The sequence below is a fragment of the Camponotus floridanus genome, unplaced genomic scaffold, assembly GCF_003227725.1.
Source record: "Camponotus floridanus strain SB8 unplaced genomic scaffold, Cflo_v7.5 scaffold177, whole genome shotgun sequence".
In the NCBI taxonomy this organism is placed as follows: domain Eukaryota; kingdom Metazoa; phylum Arthropoda; class Insecta; order Hymenoptera; family Formicidae; genus Camponotus; species Camponotus floridanus.
In genome coordinates, this window is record NW_020229300.1 from 166,490 (window position 1) to 189,811 (window position 23,322).

Sequence of the window (23,322 nt, forward strand, 5' to 3'; positions counted from 1 at the left end):
TATTCCTAGCAATTTTTAATTTTACGTTAAAATTATATAGACTTGTAATATTTATACGAGACAATTGTGAACGAGACTAGAAGAAAACTAATATTATCACCTTCTAGAGTTAAATAAATGATAACACAACGCATGTGCACAACGATTATATTCGCATATATACGATACTGATTCGCGTATAAAATGATATGATGCTAATTGATTGATTAATGAAAGCGTGATAACGTAAGGAGTTACGGGGTCGTGAATCACCAAAGAGGGCCTCGCGTATGGCAAGTTGCTGTATGGCGAGGGCGACTGCGGCGGCTCATTGCCGCGGGATGGCAAGCCCTGATAACCCTGCGGTGGCGTTTGCTGCGACGATGGCGGATGATAGACCCGCGATGCCAAGGGCCCAGGGATGCCGCCCATAGTTGGCGTACAACTGCGCGAGCCCCTCGCCGCCGCCACAGGTGTACCCGGCTTGTCGACCTGGCGAACGTACCGTGTTTTTGCACCCACTTTTGCAGACGCACATTACATCGCAATCGTACTAAGCTCGACCGCGTCAATCCCTGGCAATTCCTTTTTTCTTTCGCACGCGCGACGGCAGAGAGCCGCTGCTTCAACACGATCGATCGAATGAATGAATACGTTCCGTGCCTTGAGTCGCCAAAATTTCATTCATTTGCTCCATTGTCGCGGAGATGTTAAAATCGCCAGATGTCACAGATTTCAATTCAATTTTTTTTTTCTTACAACTATATTATTTCATGTGCAATTTTTAATGTACCTTTTACCTTCTTATTTACGCTTCGAAGTAAGATACGTGTAATTCGAAGAGAAAAGAAACATCTGGCGATTCGCGAAAAGATTGACTTTATATTCATTTTTGATGGATCGCGAGATGGAATTTTCGATACATTCAGGCGACAAAAGCTCACGACTGGGCCGGGTCGCAGCGCCGAATAAACTTACTCTCCGCGAGATCTTACATCTTTACTTTTCAGAGACGGTGTACTACGGGCGGATGAGCTGCCGCTGCGCGACGGTGGCCTGTCCTTAACGGATGCCGAGCCCGTCCCTGATGCCGGTCCGCCAACGTGACCTGGTGCGCCCAGCTTCTCCAAGGTACCGTTTTCGCGTGGATCCGAATGCTCGCCGTTCGCGTGCGGGGATGATGCCTCCTATCGCACACGCACATTTTTTTCTTATTTTAGACAAATGCGTACACCATATCGAGCTTGACAAATAGGGCTCTCAAACGTGTGATTTGCGAGCCACGTTCCATCTTCCCCTCCATTTCGCCACAATATAATCTAATGCTCTTAAAACGAATGGTCTTGCATTTGTAGCAATAATTTTCTAGATGTGAAAACTTAATTGAGATAAATAATTAGCGAATAGATGAATGACAGCAAATAATGTAATATGTCGCATATGTTTTATCAATCCGAATAACAAGACAGAATTTACATCTGAACTATTAGTGAAATTAGAAAGAAAATTTTTCTATAGCGTCTATTCACTAAGGCTAATCACTCTTGTTATAAAGTTTGATTATAGTATAGGAAAATCGTTTCTTATAAAGATCATTCCAGCTATAGTATTGAAACTCATATTTATCCACTGAATAATATTTGGTAATGGAATCTAAATTTAGTGAAAGATAAACTATTAGAACTTATTGCCATAAATTCTACATGTTACAAATATGTTCTAACACATAAGTAGTCATCAATTTTTTAAAAGTTGTGATATCTAAAAACCTATTTACATAAAGAAATTATTTTTTTTTAATATGTAAAAAATAAACGATAAATAATAAAAACAGTTTCATGTCGAATCCACCGAATCTAAACGTCATCTAATTTTAACATAAATATGATATTTACATCCAATATATAAGTCCATTATATCGATTAAAGAATCGATATAGAATTTCTAAGCTTTTAAAAATTTCTTGTATATAACTCTGTATATATCTTTTAATAGCCAATCGATATGTTCAAAGAGGTTTAATTGTAGATACACGATAAATGAAATGCTTTAAATCGTATCTTTTTCTCGCCTACACACAAATTACATTTATCTAACTTTAAATCTGGTAATATAATTTTCTAACTTTATATAAATATAAAGTTCAAAATAACAATGTACTTAATAAAAAGAACTTAAATTTTTCTCAACACTAGATAGATAATTTTAATATGTTAAATAAGTGTAAAAATTGTGATAGACTTGTATGTAAAGTGATCAATGATTAAAAGTTATTTGTAGATAATAAGATGTATATTCGTACAAAAATGAAAAAAATTATACTTTTTTAACTAAGCAGTCTCTTACCTCGTTCGCCACATCGACAACCAGATCCTGATCGCTTTTTTCAGCATCGCTCTCCTGAAAAATTGAAAAAGAAATATAAGACGATGATAGAGACATGTTATATGAATGTCGGGGTTGGTGGCCGAGCAACTACTCGGTACATCAATGAGCTTTTGACGCACCTCCGTCCGAACAGCTCGACCCATATTTGCGCGTGTCCTACTAGCGGATGCAGCCTCAAAGATGCATTATTAATCTTGATATCTCGTGCACTCGCACAACTCCCCGATTGTGCTCTAACAATAAGTTAACGGTGAACGTCATTAGATAGACGACTAATGAGCTCCAGTACTACAGTATCAACATGAGCTCATGAATATGTAATCCAATTCGCGAGAGGTTTCACAAGAGGTTTATGAGTATCAATTATAAATAGACGCTTAAATATTTTGAATGCAAAAAACTATATTTCTAACTCGCCTTGAATGTTATCGACAATTCTTGTAACGTATTCAAACACTAAGAAATAGCTGATTGAAAATTCAGATAGAGGTATCTGGAGTTTTTTTTACAGATACGCTAACTAAATTTGCAGTAACTCTTCTGACTTTCAGAAAAAACAAGGTTTGTGATTAAGACATATTGTCTAAAATTACTTTCAGACACTCTGATTTGAAAATTCGGGCAAAAATATGTCTAAATTTTTAGTTTCTTACAGTCAAGTTCAACTCGACAGCGCGTACAACGCGTAATTAAAAGTAATTAAAAGTTGCTGCAATTGCTTAATCTATACGGTTAATAATTATTCGCGAAACAATTTGTGACTATCGTGTATAACGTTTATCTTATAGATTATATCTGTAACAAGCCGCTGTTATATTTCCACAATTTTGCATTCACGTGATACGACGTAATACATATAAATGCATGTATATCGCGTACGGTTAATTTATCTGGTACGGCATTTATCTGGTAGCACTACTTATCGGTTATCTTTCACCCGTACAAGAACAGGACCCTCACTTCGCTACCGCTCCGTTTCCTCAGGACGTGGCGTATAACGAGCTCAAAGCAGGGCATGCGATAGTAGGGTTGCCCGCCTAATAACGTAATATCGCAACACATAACGGTTCACATAGACGCAATACGCATCGTACGTACACATGTACGTACACCAAGATGCACACGTGAGGTTGTATGCGGATACGTCGTACATGAACGCGTAAAACCACCTGTGCGCGTCGCGGCGTTTTAAATAATTCAGCGCGAGCGAGTATTTAAAAAAATTTTCTCTCCAGCTACCACGTGCCGTCTAATGCGATCCTACCCGACGTCCCAGCGTGTGCATAAATTACATTCGGCTGTGCTCCGCGAGAGAAAATTGTTCGCACGGGAAAGCAGAATTGAGATCGTAGACTAATATAAACTGAGGATAATTAAAAGTGACGTCCGCGTAGTATAAATCCTTTTTTTTGGATAAATTTTTGAGAGAGCAGTGCATGTATATATTGTGTGTGTGTGTGTGTGTGTGTGTGCGTGTGCGTGTGTATATTATATGCGTACACTGCGTATACAGCTCTTTCAAAAATTTTGAGATTTTACTAGTTTTATATATACAATTATTAAATTGTGCCTAGATATATGTTAGTGCTACATGCATCTAGAAATAATAAAAATAACAACTAAGAAATTATACGATGAATAATAAAAATAAAAAATATATACGTGTTACATCGAATTGACGACAAAGTACGTATTTAAAGTAGAAATCTCAGTGAAGAACACTTTACATTTCATTCGATCATCACAGGATCGATGCTTTTGAGAGGACATCTATATCTTATTACACGACAGAATAATAGAGCAGACAGCCCGAAAAGATAATCGGAATATAGTTTCTGCTCAAGATAGCCGGATGAGAAGAAATAATCATCGGCGCGTTAAATGGGCCGCGTGACATTAGCCAGGCTATTACGAAATCGTAGCAATCCGATCGCGCAATATATTCCTAGCAGTTCGGGAGAGATGTCCCGAGCTGCTAGGGACATGCAATAAATTTGTGTACGAATGATGAGCTTGGGTAAATAGAGAAGGCAGTGTGGTGGTATTGATTTCAGTGGTATATTACTCGGAGTGGTGAGCGAGTAGCGGGGAAAGGGGATGCGAAGTGGCGTTAGAGGGTAGCGACGGAGAAACGCGGTCGTAAGAGAGGCCATAGGAGGGGGCAGAGGGTTGGAGGGTGACCAAGAGAGCGCGAGAGAAGACCAAAGGAGGCAAAGATGAGGAAGAAGGAGAAGGTCGGCGGGCGGAGGCTGTCTTCCACCCCTTAACCCGCTCGTTCTAGCGTTAAATATGATACAAATGTTATCATCCCTTCTATTCCGTTCTCCTGGTTCCCACCCGACGGCGGCGCCGGCACACGAACCACGAGCGACCATCCTGATCCCCCTCGTTCTCCTCGTCCCGGTCCCGTCCTACGCTTCCGTGCCACCGCCACTGTCTGTCTCTTTCTCTTTCTCTCGCTCTCTCGCGGTGCACTGTTTCCTCCGCCGACCTCTTTCCTCGTTTAACCCGGGGATAGCGCGGGGATGACGGTATTAAGGGCAGCTCTATTATTCGACCACCCAACCACTCGACTCTTCGCCTCGAGAATCCTCGAATCCTTTTTTTTTTTTCTTTTTTTTGCTTCCTCATCCTCTTCCTTCTCCACCACCTCGGCTTGTCCCTTCCTCCGAATCCCCTCGCCTCGCGCGTCCTTGGTACTTTTCTGTTACAGTCTCTCCGTCTCGGCTCCTCTATTCTCCCTTCCCTTTTTCTCTCAGGGTCCTGTATCCTCGTTCCGCGCCAGCCGTCTTCCATCGAGGTCCTCTGTAAACAAACGCACGAGAACGAAAGAAGAATCGAAGGTCTTTGCCTCCTTGTCTCCTCGTCCCATACTTCTTTTTCTTATTCTTTCTCTTCCTAGTCTCGTCTCCGACTGCACTGCTGACTTTCGCAAAGTTAAGCGAGTGGCTACGATGGGAAAAGCGGCGTGTCCACTCACGGACGGGAATGGAATTATCCGACCATGCAAGAGCTCGGCTGTTGCGTCGCATGCAAAATCCGTCGCTGATTGCAGGAATATCATTTGCACATCGGCGTTTCATTCTTTCGCGAGAGGCGCAAACTTCCATAAAATTCTCATGCAAATTCAACCATACCTTTTTACATTTTACACTTTACTTTGTAAGTCTTTAATATATCCAACAGCGCTCTGCGCACGATATAACAATCATGTAGAGACATTTCTTAGCGGCACGACGTAACGCTTGATTTTTCCGCGACATATATCACATTCGAAAAAGCAATATTATGATACTTTATATAACAATATTTTTTAATAAGTTGAAAATTGTATGACGCGTCCCACGATTTTTTTAACGTCAATCTCGGGGATACAAAATATGTCCGACGGAATACTATATATATTTATGTTATTCGGTTCAAGGCGACGACGCGATAGTAAGCATTGTCCCATAACTTTTACGGGAGCGACCGCTTTTATGTTTCGAAGCGAGGACGCAGCGGAAATGTATTAAAGCGATTATGTCGCACGCACGGAGGATATACACGAGGAGACGAGAGACGACGTACGAAGAATAAACTCGCTCGCCGACAACAAAAATCGCCGAGAATGGCGGGGGGTCAAAAAGGTGGCTCCGTTATAATGAAAATAAATAAATAAATAAATAAAAAGTAATAGTAAATAACACCTTTCTTTCTACTTCAAGAGCCTACAAATCGCACACAACATTTTGCGAGAATATTAAAATTACGAAATATCTTTTTATATTTAAAATTGTCGCGATATTATTGCGACATGTGAAAACTATCGCAAGTTCATATGGGAATCTAATAAATCTAAAGAGGTGACACGCGCGCGATTATCGATAATGATGATGTTTTATTCGGTAAATTGATTTTGAACGAGCTCTAAACTAACGCTGGACTCTGGCAAATACACATTTCTTCTTAGTGCAATAATCTCGGCTACGAGACTTTAGAACTCAGAATCCATCTCGTAGGCAGTCCTGTCATAGAAGCCGCGCTTTGCAGAATACGCTCCTTAATGCGCTCTTAATGCGGGATTTGTACGCGGGTCGAAAATTGACGCATTTCGAGAAGACTGTGATCTGAGGATGATATTTCTCTTGTTTTCGTCCTCATACTTTTCTTTTTTTCTTCGCTCGGCAACGTGGCGAGAACGTATTAAAGCGTTTTTTCCAGTACGGAAAGGCGCGAGTGGGTGAAAGGGTCACTAGGAGGAGGAGAAAAAGAAGAGATGAGAGAAAAGGAGGCGAGAGCACAGACGAGAGCGAAGAAATGGAAGAAAAGGGTAGCAGGACCGTCGACGGAGAAGGGGGTTTAGCTCCGGGAAAAATGGTCGTAGGGCGAAGAAGAAAATAAAGGGGAAACGGTTCGTATGAAAATGTAATTAGGGGAAGCGTGGAAAAGCTCAGCTCATTGCGGCCTCCACCCTTTTATTCCGCTACCTTTTCTCGCTTCCTCCAGTTTCTCCTTCTCCTTTTCTCTTTCTCTTGCATTTCCGTTTCTCGCATTATCTCCGATCTTCCTTCTACTCTCACCTCCGCGAAATTCGCGCTCGTTGTTACCAATTATAATTCATTAATCGCAGCATGCGCGCCGATGGTGACATTTATCGACTCGACGAAATTTTACGATATAACTATCGCGATCGTGTTTATCTCTTTCTCAGTTCGCACTCATTTTTCTTGAACAGCTTTCAAATTTATTACGAGTTTTCGATAATTATCAACAAACTAGCTATTGAATGGATAAGTAGTACAAGTCAATTATGATCCGACATTCATTTTTCTTTTAAAGAATAAAAAAATCAATCTAAAGTGAAATGTTGTAGAATAAAGTGGCAATATATACATTACTATTTATCCATATATTTATATTTGTGCCCCATTAGAATAAAGTATTACGTTAAATACTTATATAAAGAGAGGTACTATAAAAAACCGTGAATTTTCTGTTGGATGCTTTCAAGTGCTTTTATATCTTAAAAAGTGCACGATTTGTACCATTTGTACCATTTTTTCTCATGATTCACATGTTAATACAGAACAGATTAGACAATTTCGACATCAATATCCATCGCATCATAATCTTAGAAAAATCGTTTGGCAGTGACATTTACCGTCTCTCGCTCGTTTTGCGGTCAGATGCATACGCGTTCCTCCTCTCTGTTTCTCGCTTCTCCAGCGAGCTTTTTCTCTTTTTCTCCCTTTCCTTTTTTAGATCGCAGTTTGCACCTTTCCATCGACCCGATCCTTTATAGCTCGTAAATGTTTTTCGGCGTCGCCGCTGTGTGCGAAAATTAAATTCGAAAGTGACCAATAGCTTCGCGCCGCGAGAGTAAAGGGTGGCAGGGGGAGGGAGAAGGGGGAGACCCGCGGCGGCAAAAAGAGGAATAAAAGGCAGGACGAGCAAAATAAAAATGGAAAAGAAGAAAAGAGAAAAAAAAGAGAAACAAAGTTTGAAAGAGGGTAGAAAGGGAGGTAGGACACCTTCTGCTCGGCGAGAGGATTTCAACAGGCTCGTGCATGTCGTTTTTCCACGGTGTGGAAATTTACGGGCTCCTTAAGCTCCTTCCGCGCCGAAAGCACATTTGCTTCTGACATCCACAACAGACCACCCCTCTGCCTCCGCTCTTACCACCCCCCTCGCCTAACACCCCGTTTCGCGCGCATGTATGGGGCGTTGGCGTTTTACTATAAGCGCCGTGTCTTGCGACGAGAGTCGTTTCCCTGACACGAGGCGTGCTCGGTGACAGATATTGCGCCGTGTTACATATACCTAGCGATTTTATTTTAATCTTATCGCATCAATTATATTACAAGTTTCTCTCCTCTCTTTCAATCACTTAGAAAATAATCTCGTACTATAATTTCGACGCAAAGAGATTTCGACTACGGAAGTAAAACATTTCTTTTGAGTATTACACGCTTTCAACAATATATCGAGGCAAACTCCATATCCAAGACACCCTGATACATTTATCCGATAATTATTTCATATGCGGCGCGTGAGAGGGCCGTCCTTGTCATTCGATAAAAGCGAATTACAGTCAGTTTGTATAACAAAACGCGACGAGATCGTTCAAGTATGCTCGCGCGACCGCGACCACCAACAACGAATATTCGTGCTTCCGTAGTGCGGCGAGCCGAGTAGTCGTAAATCCACTTGTTGTTATGCCAAGCAGCGCGAACGCGCGATATTAAACTTCCTATTAAACGTTCAATCAGCGCGTCCTTATTGCCCGCCTCGCTTTGAACAGTATTCATAATTACCTCCGGCGAGTGAGAGACGACAGAAGGTGGAGGAGGAGGAGGAGAAAGAGGAGGTAAAGAAGAGTACCAATGATAACTCGATCCTCGTCAAACGATCGTACTACAAAGAATCACGACGACGACGACAACGACGACAACAATGTCGTTCCCTTCTCGTTCTTTTAGCGAGTCACTCTCGGTAAAGGGCCCCGACCTGAGGGTGGTCCGAGTCTGTCCCGGACATTATAAAGAGCGAAAGAAGCATTCTCGAAAGGTGCGAAACGAGCGCGCGCGCACGTATACAGAGTATCGCGAGAGAGAGAGAGAGAAAGAGAGAGGGGGAGGGGGAGAGGAAGCTAGGGAGCGACAAAGTGAGATGGCAAGTCGGGAAAAGGGACGCGTTCGCTCTCTCGATACGTCGGGAGGTTGAGGAGAAAGAGGAGCGGGAGAAGGAGGTGGACCGACAGGAGGCGTTAGCTCGGGATACGTGGACTCGTCATACAATAAATACGATATTTGCACTCCCGTTCTACCCTCTATCCCACCCCCGCGACTCAACTCCATCCATCCATCCATCCATCTATCCGTCCATCCATCCATCCATCCAGTCATCCCGCGGTGCGGGAGGGCAACGGAAGAGAATGAGAGAGAGACGGTAGTTTTACTCTCTCTGTTTCTCTCTCTCGCTCTCTCTTTCGGTTCACAGCCAGGTTTCGGTTCCGACATAGGGCACGAACGGCGAAAAGGGGGATCGGAAAAGGGACGAGGGTGAGCAGGTCGCGAGAAGAGGGAGAGGGGGAGAAGGTGCTCGGATGGGTGGTGAAAGCGTTGGTCGGTCGCGGCGAAGGGACGCGAAACGACGTGGCGTAGTGTGATGTGGTGGTGTGTTGCTGCTGCCGCTGCCGCTGCTGCCGGTGGGCGGACGAAGGTTAGCGATGGTATAGATTTTTATGTCTGCGAGAAATACAAAATGATAGATATAAACCTCCTCGCCACGTCGCTGCGCTCCCTTCCTCCCTCTCCCTTTCTCGTTTCATCTATCCATCTATCTGTCTCCTGTCTCTCTTTTCTTGCTCTCTCATACACAGACACGTGTGTATGTATATACATATACATATACATATACATATACATATACATATATATATATATATATATATATATATATATATATGCATCTCTCTCTCTCTCTCTCTCTCTCTCTCTCTCTCTCATTCACTCACTCACTCACCCTTCGCCCGGTCTCTACATGCTCGCCAAAGGGTGGTACACGGAGTAGTAACACTCGTGTACACACCATACGCGTCCGTGCGCGAGATACACACGTACATGCGCGTTTCACACGAACGACGGGAGCCGACCGTACAACCTCACCTCGCTTACAGAGGAGAAAGAGGAGGAGGAGGAGGAGGAGGAGGAGGAGGAGGAGGAGGAGGAGGAGGAGGAGGAGGAGGAGGAGGAGGCATGGTGGATGGGGGTCTCTTTCCGCCCGGCGCTCACGTTTTCCCACACCCCCGCGCGGTCACCCCTGGCCCCCGAGAGCAGCCGCGAACCTAACCTAGCTCTCCTCCGTTCCCCTCCCCTTCCTTACCTCTCTTACCCCCTATGGCTGTACATCGAGCCACCTCCTCCCCCCCGCGTCCCGATTCTCCGCGGAAGCTCAGAGCGAATGTTTTGTCATCATACCACCCCACACGCCGTCCTTCCCTCCCCCCGCTCAACTTCCCGAGCAGCCACCCCAGTCTCCTAGCATCCTCTTCCCGCACTCCCTCCCCTTCGTCCCTCTTTGCCCCAAGGCGTCGCGGCAGATACACTCGCAGCAACCACGTACACACCTCGAATTTCCGCTTTAGGTATCCCAAGTGCTCCTTGTGCACGTGTACGTATGCGTTTCGTCGTCGAGGGGGCCTCATTTCGACGCCTGTGCGTGCGCGAATACGCGCGAATATGCGTGTGACGATGCAGGAAGGCGCCAAAGCGCATGATGCACGCGCTAAAGTGCACACTTGCACGCGCGTGTCGATTCGCAAACATTTCTTTGATTCAACGTTGACGATATTTTTTTTCTTTTTCGCCACACGTTACGACACATAATTCCCATTGTGCAAAATACGCCTTTATAATTTTCGACTGAGAGAATTGAGAATGTAATTGTTACGATTTATACTTTCGCTTACATTTTGTAACGAGCGATAAGATTAAAGATATTTCGCTTTAATACGAATTGCCAGAGAATAATTTCCTATGCCGATGTGAAAACAAATCGATAAGCGAAAAAGAAATCAGTTTCTAAATACGTTAAAAGTTAAATTATTTTAACGTTACAATTTTAATACTACAATTACATTACCCATGCGATAAATAGATAAAGTAGAAAAAAAATGTATATCATCTTAAAATTTCAGATAATTAGAAATAAATATTCATTAACGTTAATATTATTATCACATCTTACAGCTCGTTACTTCGTGTAAGACAGACTTTAGTTTTGATAAAAAACTACTGCAAAAACATTCCTATTAAATGCTTTAATAACAACACAGACGCGTCTCCTTTCCCCGTTTTATCGAAGGAAAGAGTGAGAATTATCAGATTTGAATTTTACTATTATTTTCAATTACACACATTACGATTGATTGATAATATGGTTTAATGTATTGATTGGGTCAACATATTTACATTGTATTTTCGATGAATTTTTCCATTAATTATATCTCTAAAAAAATCAATTTTTTGCAATTATTACTTTTATACCAAATAATTTTATCTTTAACAGAAACTTTATTCGAAAAAGACCGACTTTTGAATTTTTTGAGAAAATTTCATCTATACGTTTCGTGTAAACCGCTACAATATATTCAACGCGATGAACTTATCGTATCATCATCAATGAGAACCGAAACAAGATATAGCGTGATGGGATTTTCGGCACGAGAAACATTGCGTCGTAAAATAGAAAAGCGACAAGAGCTTTCAAAGTCGTAGTTACGCCACTGGGTCGGCCGCTACAACCGGGATCGTCGAGATCTTTATATTCCTGGCTGAAGAGAGCTGGTGGAAGCGGCATCGAGGGATGCAGTAAGAAGAGGCGGCGGGCGGAGAAGAAGGAAAGGAGAGGAGGAGGTGGAGAAGTAGGACGAAGCGGAGAATAAGGAAGAGACACACAGACGAGGAGATGGGGGTGAATGAAACAGAGAAAGACGGTCGGCATCTCGCTTTGGCGAGAGGAAGACAGGTCCACCGACGTCTCTCACGAGCGATTGTGAGAGGTCGACAGAGCGTTTTGTAACAAGAACCCGCCCGTCGGAGATATCGACTGTTCCAAGAGCTCGTGCCTGAAAAAGTAATAAGGTGCAAAGACGGATATAAAATTTGTTGCGCCAACCCGAATTGATAGACTTGGCTTCGAGGCTGACGGAAATCCCTTAAGACCAGGGAGGAGGCCATCTTTTCGCAATCGGTAACCAAGTTGTTTACCGCTTAGTAGTTTACTCGATGAATGGTGACCAGGAAATTGGCCAGCGAGAAGCAACGTTTGGATCACAAATAAATCCAACTTTACGAAAATGCGCAAATTCACATAAACAACTAAAGAGTACATCTAACGAAAACAGGGTTACGCAAAGTATCAATCTTGATATTGTCTTGTCTGGAAATTCGAGACAAAATCAAGATTTTAGTTCTCAAGACAATGCCAAACGTAATAAGATTGTCAAGATTCTTGTAATCTTATCAAAATTATCGTTTAAGAAAGAAAATACGTACATTTGTAAATTAGACTAGAAAAAATCATATACGTTGCATACAAACTTTAAAAATTGTATTTCAAAAGTAAAAATATCTATAATTTATATTAACAAATTTAATTACAGCTAATACAATATTGAAACAAAATATACAGGGTAAAATGTTACACTATACGCGAAAAAACTGATTCTGATCTAATCCAAGAATTCGTACAACACGATCAACCTTCTAATATTACATTACAGAGATATTTTCTTTCTATCGATACAGCTTTAAATACTAAAGAATTTCAAGTAGTCAATAAAGCAACAAAAGTGCGAACACTTACAATATCACGTGCGAATTATCGAGTGCGAGGAATAGCCGGCAAATGTGCGCGGCGCGAATCGAAAATAGCGCGAAAGGATGATGGATGAGAGATTCTCGTGGACGGGCCGAGCTTCTCATTAGTATCACGACGCGCAACTAGTTAGGAGTCCGACGACGTGGACGATAATCGACCAAGAAGTGCGCAGCTGGCCTCGTGTAATACTCGCGAGCGTATTATTGTTATCTAATCGACGCCGTTAATTCGCGGACATGAATCGATAGTCGCGATTTAAAACGACATGACGCACCCGCAGTCAGCAGAAAACTATGATCCGTCAGCTGCGGAATCGATTCGATCGCTCAAAACGTAACGAATCCCATCATTAAGCCTTCTATTAAAGATGCATGTAACTTGAAAAAGACTGCGAAAAGATTTTTCATCGAAAAATGTCATCAAATTTTCCGAGAGCAAAAAATTGATTTATACAAATCTCTCAGAAATATTTTTAAAAATTTTCCAAATTGTTATAGTTTAAATCAACCTTTTTAATATTACATTATAATGCGTGAAATAATAGGCATAAACATAGAAAAATATTAAACATGAGAACGAGAGAACGAGAAATACAAGTTTCTTGTACTTCTTTGTACTTTGAGAAGTAACAAATTACAATTGACAAAAAGAACAATCATATATTTATTTCGCGAAAGAGTTATTGCGCGAAAGATCAAGGGATACGAGATAGTTTTGCGTCGTTCGCATTCGACAAAGACAATCGTAGGCGCTCGTAGAGCGACGACAAATCACAGCGACGATCTTTTCAATTTCCAACAGAAGGCGCAGCCCTCTCTCCGTGAGTTGACAGGTGGAACAGGTGAAGGGCGGAGCGGAGGGGTCGGATTGCACCGGGAAAAAAACTGTGCTCGCGAAGTAATCGAAAAATACAGGAGCGGATCCATCAGGAAGTCCCGAGTTTTTTTTAATATTATATCGGCGTTGCTGTTCGTGGAGCGAACGAGTGGACTATATTATATATGGTCGCGCAGAGAGAGAGAGAGAGAGAGAGAGAGAGAGAGAGAAGGGGGGGAGGGGGAGAAGAGAAAAAAAGAGAGAAAAAAAGGGATACGTATAAGAGCGTGGCGGACGGATGGGAATGCATGCGGGAGAAGGGGTGCGAATACAAAAACGGAAAGAGGAAACGAAGCGGCGTTGGGGAAGAAGAAGAGCGAGATAGAGAACGGGAACAACGTACCGACTGACCAACGGGGTTGGACAGTGACGAGCGGGTAGGTAGGTAGGTAGGTAGGTAGGTAGGTAGGTAGGTAGGTAGGTAGGTAGGACCCACAAAATAAACTGAAACCAGCCCTCCCTTCCTATTCTCCTCCCGCGCTGGTCCGCGCTGGTCCGCGCTATTCCTCGTGCTCTCATTCTAGCCGCGTCACCTCCGTGCCGCCTCACCTCCACCGCCTCCGCCTATTCTCTCGCGATATTCCCCTCGTAGTCCTCGTACCGCCGATCCAACCCCCCGCTCGCTTTGTCGACCACCTCCGCGGGCGCCTCTCTACCTCGGCCAAATAAATTACACCGCCTCGTGACGCGAAAAAATCCAACGAGTTGCCAGAGAGTGAGTGAGTGGAGGAAGACGGGGTGGAAAGAGGAGAACGCACGGACGCCGGGACGAAGGGGCTGGATGGGTTGTACGGATGGAAGTGAGAGGGAAAAGAGCAGATCCGAGAAAGAGAGCCGCTAGCTCTCTTTCTCCCTCGCAGAGGAAGCGAAGAGAGAGGGTGGATAAAGGCCAGCACGCGGGGCGGAAATAAAGAGAGAACGAAAAAAGTGGAAGAGGTTGGAGGTGGAGGTTGGGTACCGTGGTCCGCTTTAATTGGTTCGACGTGGTCAGATGAAAAATTCAACCACCCACCCATCCTAACCCGTTCCAACGCTCTTTCTCTTCCTCCTTCTCCTCCTCCTCCTCCTCCTCTTCTGGACCATCTCTACCTCCTCTTCGCGCTATCTTTCTCCGTTTCTCGCGCTATTCGTAACGTTCCACCCTTTCTCGCCGCCCGGATTCCCACCAGATGAATCTACCGCACATCTACGCGCATCCCGATGTCTGCACGTTTCTATGGATCAGGACGAGGAGACAAAGTTAAACCGCCGTCTTCGTAAACACCCAGCATCGATTCCGCCTTGAATCCAGCTACTACCATTCATTAGTCTAAAAATAGCGCTGCTCGAATTTCGATTAAATTCGTGAAAATTGAAAACTTGTATATTTAACGGTATACTAGATGAATGCAGCTCTTTTTTTTTTTCGAATAAACAAAGCAAAAATAACAAACCTTGTTCGTAAAATATCGTAAGAAGTTGAGAGTAAACTCAACTTTAAGAGATAGCAATAATTTTCGAAAAGAATATAGCTAGGGTTTAAAAAATTCTAAATTTATCCCCTCCCCCTCCGATTATCGATTCAAATTTTAATTAAAACAATTAATTAGATATTAGATTGTTCTCTCTCCCTCTCTCGCATTTTTAGCTAACGTCACTTTATCGTGCAATAATATGTCGTTTATCTTACGCCGTAGTGAAAATTTTTGTAATTTTGCCATTTAACACGTTTGAGACTTTCCGTCTTCAATTTCATTCCGGCCGCTATAAAAAATGCACTTTGCCATCCGACACGCTTTTGAAACGTTATTTCACAACGAGCACTATCCTCCGTCGCATTACCGAGACCGCCGCGGGCGCGCGAGGTAGATCCCAGGATTTTATCGGGAATCTTTTTTACCTCTCCACCCTTCGCAACGTAGTAGCGCCGGGTGACAACGCCGGGATGACGATTAAGGGAAAATGAGGTCACCATCGGACACAATCAGACATCTCTTCATTTATACACGGTACGAGTATAGTTGCGCTAAATAAAAAGATGCGAGCGAAAAAAGATCACCACCGTCGAGTCCAAGTGTGTTGCCACGTAAATATTATAAATTGATTCACTCGCACAGATAAGTTTGCGTTTTTGTACTTAAAAAAATATATATATTGTATATTTTAAAATTTGTCACCGATTTAAAATGAATTGTTGAGATGTCTTCTTACAAGGGAATCTCGCCAATTGGAAAATTTTGATTTTGATGAAACTTTTCACAGATTTGGGGAATGGGAGAGGATAGAGAGGTGAATTTTGAAATTTTCAATTACCGTCTAAAAGCGATTCTAAGGGTTGAAATTACCTCTCATATGTAGAACGCTTATTTACTTTCTGCGATATATCTCCAAAATTATTTGAGAAAATTATTTTTATCAAAAGATTTTATACAAAAGTTTCATGATAAGAATACCGCTACACAATTACGTATAACACTAATTACATTAGTGAAATTTCGAAGAAATAATTTTTTAAACAAATTTTTTCAGAAATCTTTGAAAATTTTCTCAAAATTTTTTTAATATCTCAAATGATTTTCGAGATATATCAAGGGTAGCAAAACGTTACTCTATATACGAGGAGTGGTTTCTTAGAATTGTTCTTGGACCGCAGCTGAAAATTTCTACATTCATCTATTTACCTCCCCTCTTCCATATGTGCATAAAATTTCATTAAAATAAAAATTTTCTAATTTCCTTGTTAGTAAAGGTAGATAAAAATTTTTGAATTTTACAGGACTTTATTTTCTCCAAGGACGAATCGATTATAATAGTATAAGACGAGAAATAGACCCTTTGCCGTGATATAGCGATTTCATGTGGGGAACCGGCAGCAGCTTTCATCGCGACGGAAACAGGGCGTACGGTTGCTCCTTTGATTAATGCTTTCTCGGGGATGAAGCGAGGGGATATACAGGGAAGATGGTGGTGTGCTGAGAGCTACGACTAATCCTCTCTCTCGACGTGCGCGTATATACGGAACTCGTACGGCAGACCTAAGAACCCGAATGTGGACACGAGCGAGAACTCATTTCCGGATGCGCCAATATATATATATCTCTCTCTTGCTCCCTTCGTCTTTGTTGCTTCCCTGAATTACACACGACTGAAACACGACATCGCGTCCGCGTTCTCGACCAGGCTACTCGGTATCCATCAACGCGCGTCGACGACAATAGCGAATTTCTTAATAAACATATGTTTGAAGCTCCGTGATTTCGAGGATTTTTCCGACCAGGACAAATGAATTATTAGGAAAATAAATAGAAGATCATAAATATTGGTCATTTTGATCTCATCGATATTTTAACAATACAATATCCCAAAGTCCTTCTTCTATTAAAAAAATGTTTCAAATTTATTTTGTAATTTTTGCCGTACACGATTATTTTCTACAGATATTAAAGAAACGTAAATTTTTCTGAACTTTTCAAGCACTTTTTGAAATAGCAAAAACTGCGACAAAACATGACTCATATATAATCAGAAATAGGAAAAAAATATGTAATCTACAAGGATTGAAAAATATATTTTTGTATAAAAATATTTTATTTTAGTTTCTAGCTTTTAGTGATCAAAATATTTTATTTCAATTTCCAGATGTCCGTGATATAATACTGACAAATAATATATATATATATATATATTCCATATTATGATAAATATAGACAAAATATAAGTAGAATTCTTTATATTAATTCCGACAGTTTAATTGAAAGACATCACAAAATTGTTTATCATTTATCGTGACTTCAATACGATTGCGAGAAAATGCGGTTGATGAACAGGTCCGCTCGATTCCTCAACTTCAAACAAACTTCCCTCTTGGCACTCTTGGGACCAAAGAGATTGCCCGTGTAAACGACGCGTTGTTAGTGCGTCGAGAAAGAAGGAACGATAATACGAGAGCGTGGTTGGAAAGAGGGAAAATGTTGGGGCTCCCGCGGTTTCTACCGGTTTGATAGCGACAATTGACCGCGACAACTACACAAGTCCAAAAGTAAAAAACAATTTTAACAAAACAATTTTTGTTGACTCGAGATCATTAGAACGCGGCGAATGACCAAGAAATGATTGAAGAGAAATTCATTTCCCGAAAATTAAAAGGCAAACGGACGAACAAAATAAATCGCGCGCGTTTTTCGAATTATGTAAATAATTATTTATTAATTCGATGTTATAAGAATATTGCAATGTACTTCGCATAAACTAATTTATTATTTAGTACCTATATTTTTTATCGATAATTTAGTTTCTTTTCTCCTGCATCCGCGCATGTACAAGATGAGTCATGCAATTCGAATTTGCAAAAAAAGTAACGTCATAAAAAGTTAGGCATCATTAAACCGTTCAATTTTTTTTTCTCCGCCACTTTTTCCTATCATCAAACGTGAAAGAGATATAACTCGTCTGACTTGCATGACTCATCCTGTATAATAGATGGCCGCCACACATTTTTCAACGATATTATAACGTACACTAAATAGGTGATTAACTCAAATCTAATTGCGCGAAAAAGAGAGAGTAACATAATATTGATAAACAAAAAATATTTTTGTCTATGAAATAATTATTAATTTTGATAAGAGAAAAAGAATATGACATTTGTCTTAGTTTCAATTTTTATGATGTAGCTTTTTTAGGATTTAGAAAAATATTCACATGATAAGTGATAACTTAGAGTAGAATACAAATGAAAAACAAAAACGCTCAAGTGAATATTTTCCATCCACATTAGAATCGAAACATTTAATATATATATATATGTCTTGAGAAAAAGCACAATTTCAAAACTTATTTTAATTATAATATTCCATATATTTTCAATGTATTAATTACAATAAAAAGAAGGATCTTGTATTATATTAAATTTTTCCGCTAAATTATATGGTGTCATATTTTTATTAGTTGTAAATTTTGAGAAATAATATATATTCAACTCTTTTAACAAAATACTTAATTTAGTAAAATTAATTTGGTAAAAGTTAGCGGAAAAATTTAATATAATACAAGATCCTTCTGTTTATTGTAATTAATACATTGAAAATATATGGAATATTATAATTAAAATAAGTTTTGAAATTATGCTTTTTCTCATATTTCTTTCTCTCGTTTCATTGCTAGTGAAAATTGACCAAGAAATTTGATAAAGATAAGATTTTTTATTATTTTATATTAGTTGAAGGATTTACGTCCTAATCGTCGCGAAAGATGCACCGAGGGAAGAAAACCGACAGGGCAAAATGAAGAGAGATAAAGAGAGAGTAAGCGAGGCGCTTGCACAGGTAAGGGAACAGCTGAGAAAAATAATCCAATTTAGTCTGTGCGCGACCCGGCTAACTGTTCGCCTGTTTTCACGCTTTTTAATTATACGCCCCTTCTCTCGCCCCTTCTTTCGCGTCCCGTCCTCTCGTGAAAAGATCGCGCGCTTTGTCCTCGCGATTCCGGACAAAGAGACGCGGAATTTCACTTCAGGTAGACATTAAACAAAATAGACGACCGTGTTCGACTTGGCGCGGAACGTTACAATTCCTGAATCAGATAGGAAAAATCGGAGGTCAGGTCAGGTCCTTTTTTTCGCCTTTGCGGCCAACGAGGGTAATCCAATTTCAACGGAAACTTGGGTAACGCACGATTGCATTTGGGACGCTCGCTCTCGCCGACGAGAAACCGATAGATGGATAGGCACGCGAGACTATCCGGAGGATATACTTTCCATCCACATTTTCCCTTTTCCTCCCTCCTTTTTTTCACGATGAATTCGATGGTTAAGTGGAAGTTAGCATCCGATGCTCCTATCCCTTTTTGCGCGGCTCCAACTCTAAACTCGGCCCTTTTATTACTCTTGCGTTTACTTTCCGCCGATATAACGCGCGCGCTCACTCGTGCCTCTTTACTCTCCTCCCTCGCTTCGCTCGCCGAGAGTGTCGGCCGTTTTATCGGCTTTCGACGTCGCTGCAATTAGCATTTTAATTCTCGGCTAACGCGCCGTCCGTCATGATGCGCTACTCTTCCTACGCTGACAATGAGTCTCTCTCCGGAGTTAAGTGTGCATTGACCAACCGACAATATTCAATGCAACAGTACGTATCTATTATCGATGAATAAATTCCCTTTACCTAAATTTCTGATGTCTCAAAGAAAAAGAATACTTTTGTAAAGCTATAGATACGAAATGTCTCCTCTCTCGACAATTCAGAATATAATTTTATACGTCTATCTAAATAAAAATCTCGTTCTTAATTTAGAATTTGTTACCATGTTATAAAAACAATTTTTATGGTAATACTATATAGTTCACTTTAAATCACATGTAAGGCACAAATGGCAAAATTGAAGATAAAGAAGGTATGTTTATACGCCGCACATGTGTCCTATATGTGTCGTATATGTGTGCACTTAACTTTATTATATATTTGACACGTAAAATTATAAATAAGATAAATCATCTCGAATTTGAGCGTCGATTATTGTTGAAAGTAATTATAATCAACCTAAACATCTGTCCGAGAGTAATATCGTTATAAGCATCTACTTTGTACTCGATTTGGAGCTCGATCGAATCGTCGATCGATCCGAACGCGGGGATAGGTACCGAGTACCGGTACGAGTAATGGTATACTCACGTGTCCTAGCTTCTCCTCCTTCCGCCTCTTGGGGTCGCCCTCGAGGTCGGGTGTGCGGCTGCGAAATTTCTCGGGTGGCGAGACCGAGCGATGACCGAGTCTCTCGTCCGGCAAAGCGATCGGCTTACGATCCTCGGGCGTCTCCGCGGCCGCGCGATGCTGCTGGAGATCGGCAGGCTTCAGCAGCGCCTGCGCCTGTGCCTGGACCGCAGCTGCGGCCGCGGGATGCGGCGGCGGCGCCAAGTGCGGCGGCACACCCGCGGCTGCGGCCGCCGCGGCCGCACCTGCGAAGCCCAGCAGACCGCCCGGCGGAAGACCGCCGACCACCGCGCCATGGGGCAGTTGCTGCGCATGGATCTGTTGCTGTGACGATCAAGATAAAAGGACGTTGATCACAAATTTTTTCTAAATATTTAACATCTTTACATTTTAATCTTTACATTGTCAATTAATTTTTTACTACTTTTCATTTTTAGATAATAGATTTGTGAATTAACCATCGCTGTTTTAAACGCAGATCGCGTTCCAAATTGAAAAATAGTTTGCAATTTTAAATAATAATAAAAAATGTATACTTGAATCACTATTTTAAAAAAACTAAAGTGTTCATATTTTATTTTAATTTTTTTTTTCAAAAATAATTTTAATGGATTAATGAGATTTTTGCGATTAAAATGATATCACGATATAATAATCGGATAATTTTCGACTAGATGCACAATAAAGATTTGTATGTATCCAACTGAAAATTATCCTAGTCGTGTAAAAGCCATAAAAGTTTCATTAATTTATTAAAATTATCTTTGAAATAATATAAATTGAAAATGTAAAAACTTTAAAGAGTTTTTATCATATAACAAAAAGATATGAAGAAAAATATATTTAAAAAAATAATGATGAAAAAGAGCAAGTTTGTTTTTTTCAACGTTTGTTTTCTGTTAGAAAAAACGATTTTTTAACACATCTATTGACAATAGACTCCATTTCTTTTTTTTCCTTCGTTATATACATTTTTTACAAAATTCTCTGATTAAATTTATGTTTATTTCCATTTATTAGCATAGAATGCCGGATAATCGGCGTTATTAAAATTCCGACTTGTCGCATCAAACTCACATAACGTTTAAAAAATTGCGGACTACCGACGAGCTGATTAAACAACTCTTTCATTGTCACAGACATACGATTGTTAAATAGGTTTTCCTAGAATCTAACATTAATTTGTAAAGATATTCTTTTTCTTATCAATAGCGCGTATTTTCTTATTAAACTTTCGTCGACAAAATGCATTGCGAAAATTTTCAAATAATAAGTTCCAAATTGTTATTTAGAGAATAATAAAATATTATGAATATAGACATTTGTTACGTTATATATCAAACATGATGTAAAATACTCACCAAAAGCTGCTGGAGGCCCTGCTGTTGCTGCTGCTGCAAAAATTAGAGAGAAATTCGCAAATAACACAATTATTCGATTATAAAATTAAGTTTGAATCAAAAGCTCGCGCAAACTACCCATTTTTATAAAGCAATCTCTCGAGATACGCTTTTACGATCTCGCTCGTTAAAATCGATGACGTTGAAGTTTAATGGCAAAAACTTGACGGCTACTTACCCCGATAATGGCGTTCAGTTCGGACATGGTGACTTGCTTCGCCCTCTCCACAGCGTTGGCCACCTGCTGCTGATGCTGCAATGCCATGCTATCATTATCGCGTCGTCGTCACACTCGATTGTGAGATCGCACGGCACGCGTGCCAGACAGAAAGTCAAAAACTCACCTCTTGCGCCAGAAACGGAAGCAGTTGCGCGATTATCGCGTTCAGCCTCTTTGCGATTTCTGTCTGCAAACACACATGACGGATAAGCGGATAAACGTTAATCCTGTCTTCTCTGCCGATAGTTAATTATTCGAGCAAAATTTGTTTTATACATTTATTTTGAGAATAACGTGTAAGTAAAAATAATTGCAATTTTTAGATAAAACGTACGTTATATATTTTTTTTAAATGTAATATTTTTCTTTCACAGAGAATATATAACATCTAAACAACAGACGCGACACGAACGTTCTTTTTACACACATTCGGTATAAATGTGTGTGCATTTTTTTTTACAGATTCAATTAGCTGGCTCCATTTTTCAAGATTACGGAACAAGACGTGTCAATTCCAGAATGACCGACCATTTGTAAAATTATTGGGCGCAAGTAAATCCGAAAATTTACTCGAGAAACTTAATGTCGCACGCGGAGGGGTAGGGGTTTAACATCGCATATTTAAGCTTTAAATAATTCGGGGATTAATTGAAAAATCGAGGGCGGTACACAGGGCTGAAGAGCGATCGTTGTGTGTATATGTACATAACGCGCGGGACACGCGTATCTCGATGTTCAGGCTTACATCGTAGTGTAATCACATGTCGCAGGACGACGACTGCTCGACAAACATACATAGAGCGAGCTCGATTCAACCCACTCTTGTATAACGGGACGACTACTCATTAATGCGCGCCGATCGAATCGATTGGTGATTAAGCTCGCACGATCGCCACGTGACGTTGAAATAATCGTAAAGCATAAAGGATATATCGTTCACTCGACTACGTATAATCAATCCAAGTAAAAATATCCTCCCTTTTCCGAATAAAAAAATGTTGCGATCGAGAACGCTCTCTCTCACGTAGCGTGGTTCGATTTAATCGATCCAATTATTTGACGCATTCCCCCGACGACAACGGACGGTGGGAAATTAGCGAGGGTAAGATAGCGCATATAATTATTTGGCATTGGTATTTCGCCGATATCGCTCGGCGCGATATTTTCACGTCAAGCGAATCGGGCGCGTAGATCTAAAAGTTGAGAGACCGAAAAAAAATGTCATCGTTCCCACGGGGAACAGAAAGATGGAAAACTGCCGCGTCCACGTCAGTTCGATTTCGCCCTGTTCGACAGTAGGTGGCAAAGGGGGCGACGAGTGGGAGGGAGTCGGGACGGATAGGTGAGTGGGTGTAGAAGAAGGGCGGGCGACGAAAAAAGGTTCGACGAAAAAATGGAGAGAGGATGCGAT

At 41.0% G+C, this 23,322-nt stretch overlaps 1 protein-coding gene across 1 annotated transcript in view; it reads right to left on the reverse strand.

Annotated features, from left to right (window-relative positions):
* The window catches only part of LOC105258105 (protein groucho-like), a 67,202-nt gene that overhangs the window by 5,392 nt on the left and 38,488 nt on the right, over positions 1 to 23,322 (reverse strand). Inside the window, 8 exon segments of the mRNA XM_025407441.1 lie at positions 253 to 471; positions 975 to 1,166; positions 2,326 to 2,379; positions 20,253 to 20,615; positions 21,653 to 21,685; positions 21,870 to 21,950; positions 21,952 to 21,957; positions 22,036 to 22,098. Coding sequence (XP_025263226.1) covers positions 253 to 471; positions 975 to 1,166; positions 2,326 to 2,379; positions 20,253 to 20,615; positions 21,653 to 21,685; positions 21,870 to 21,950; positions 21,952 to 21,957; positions 22,036 to 22,098 — 1,011 coding nt within the window.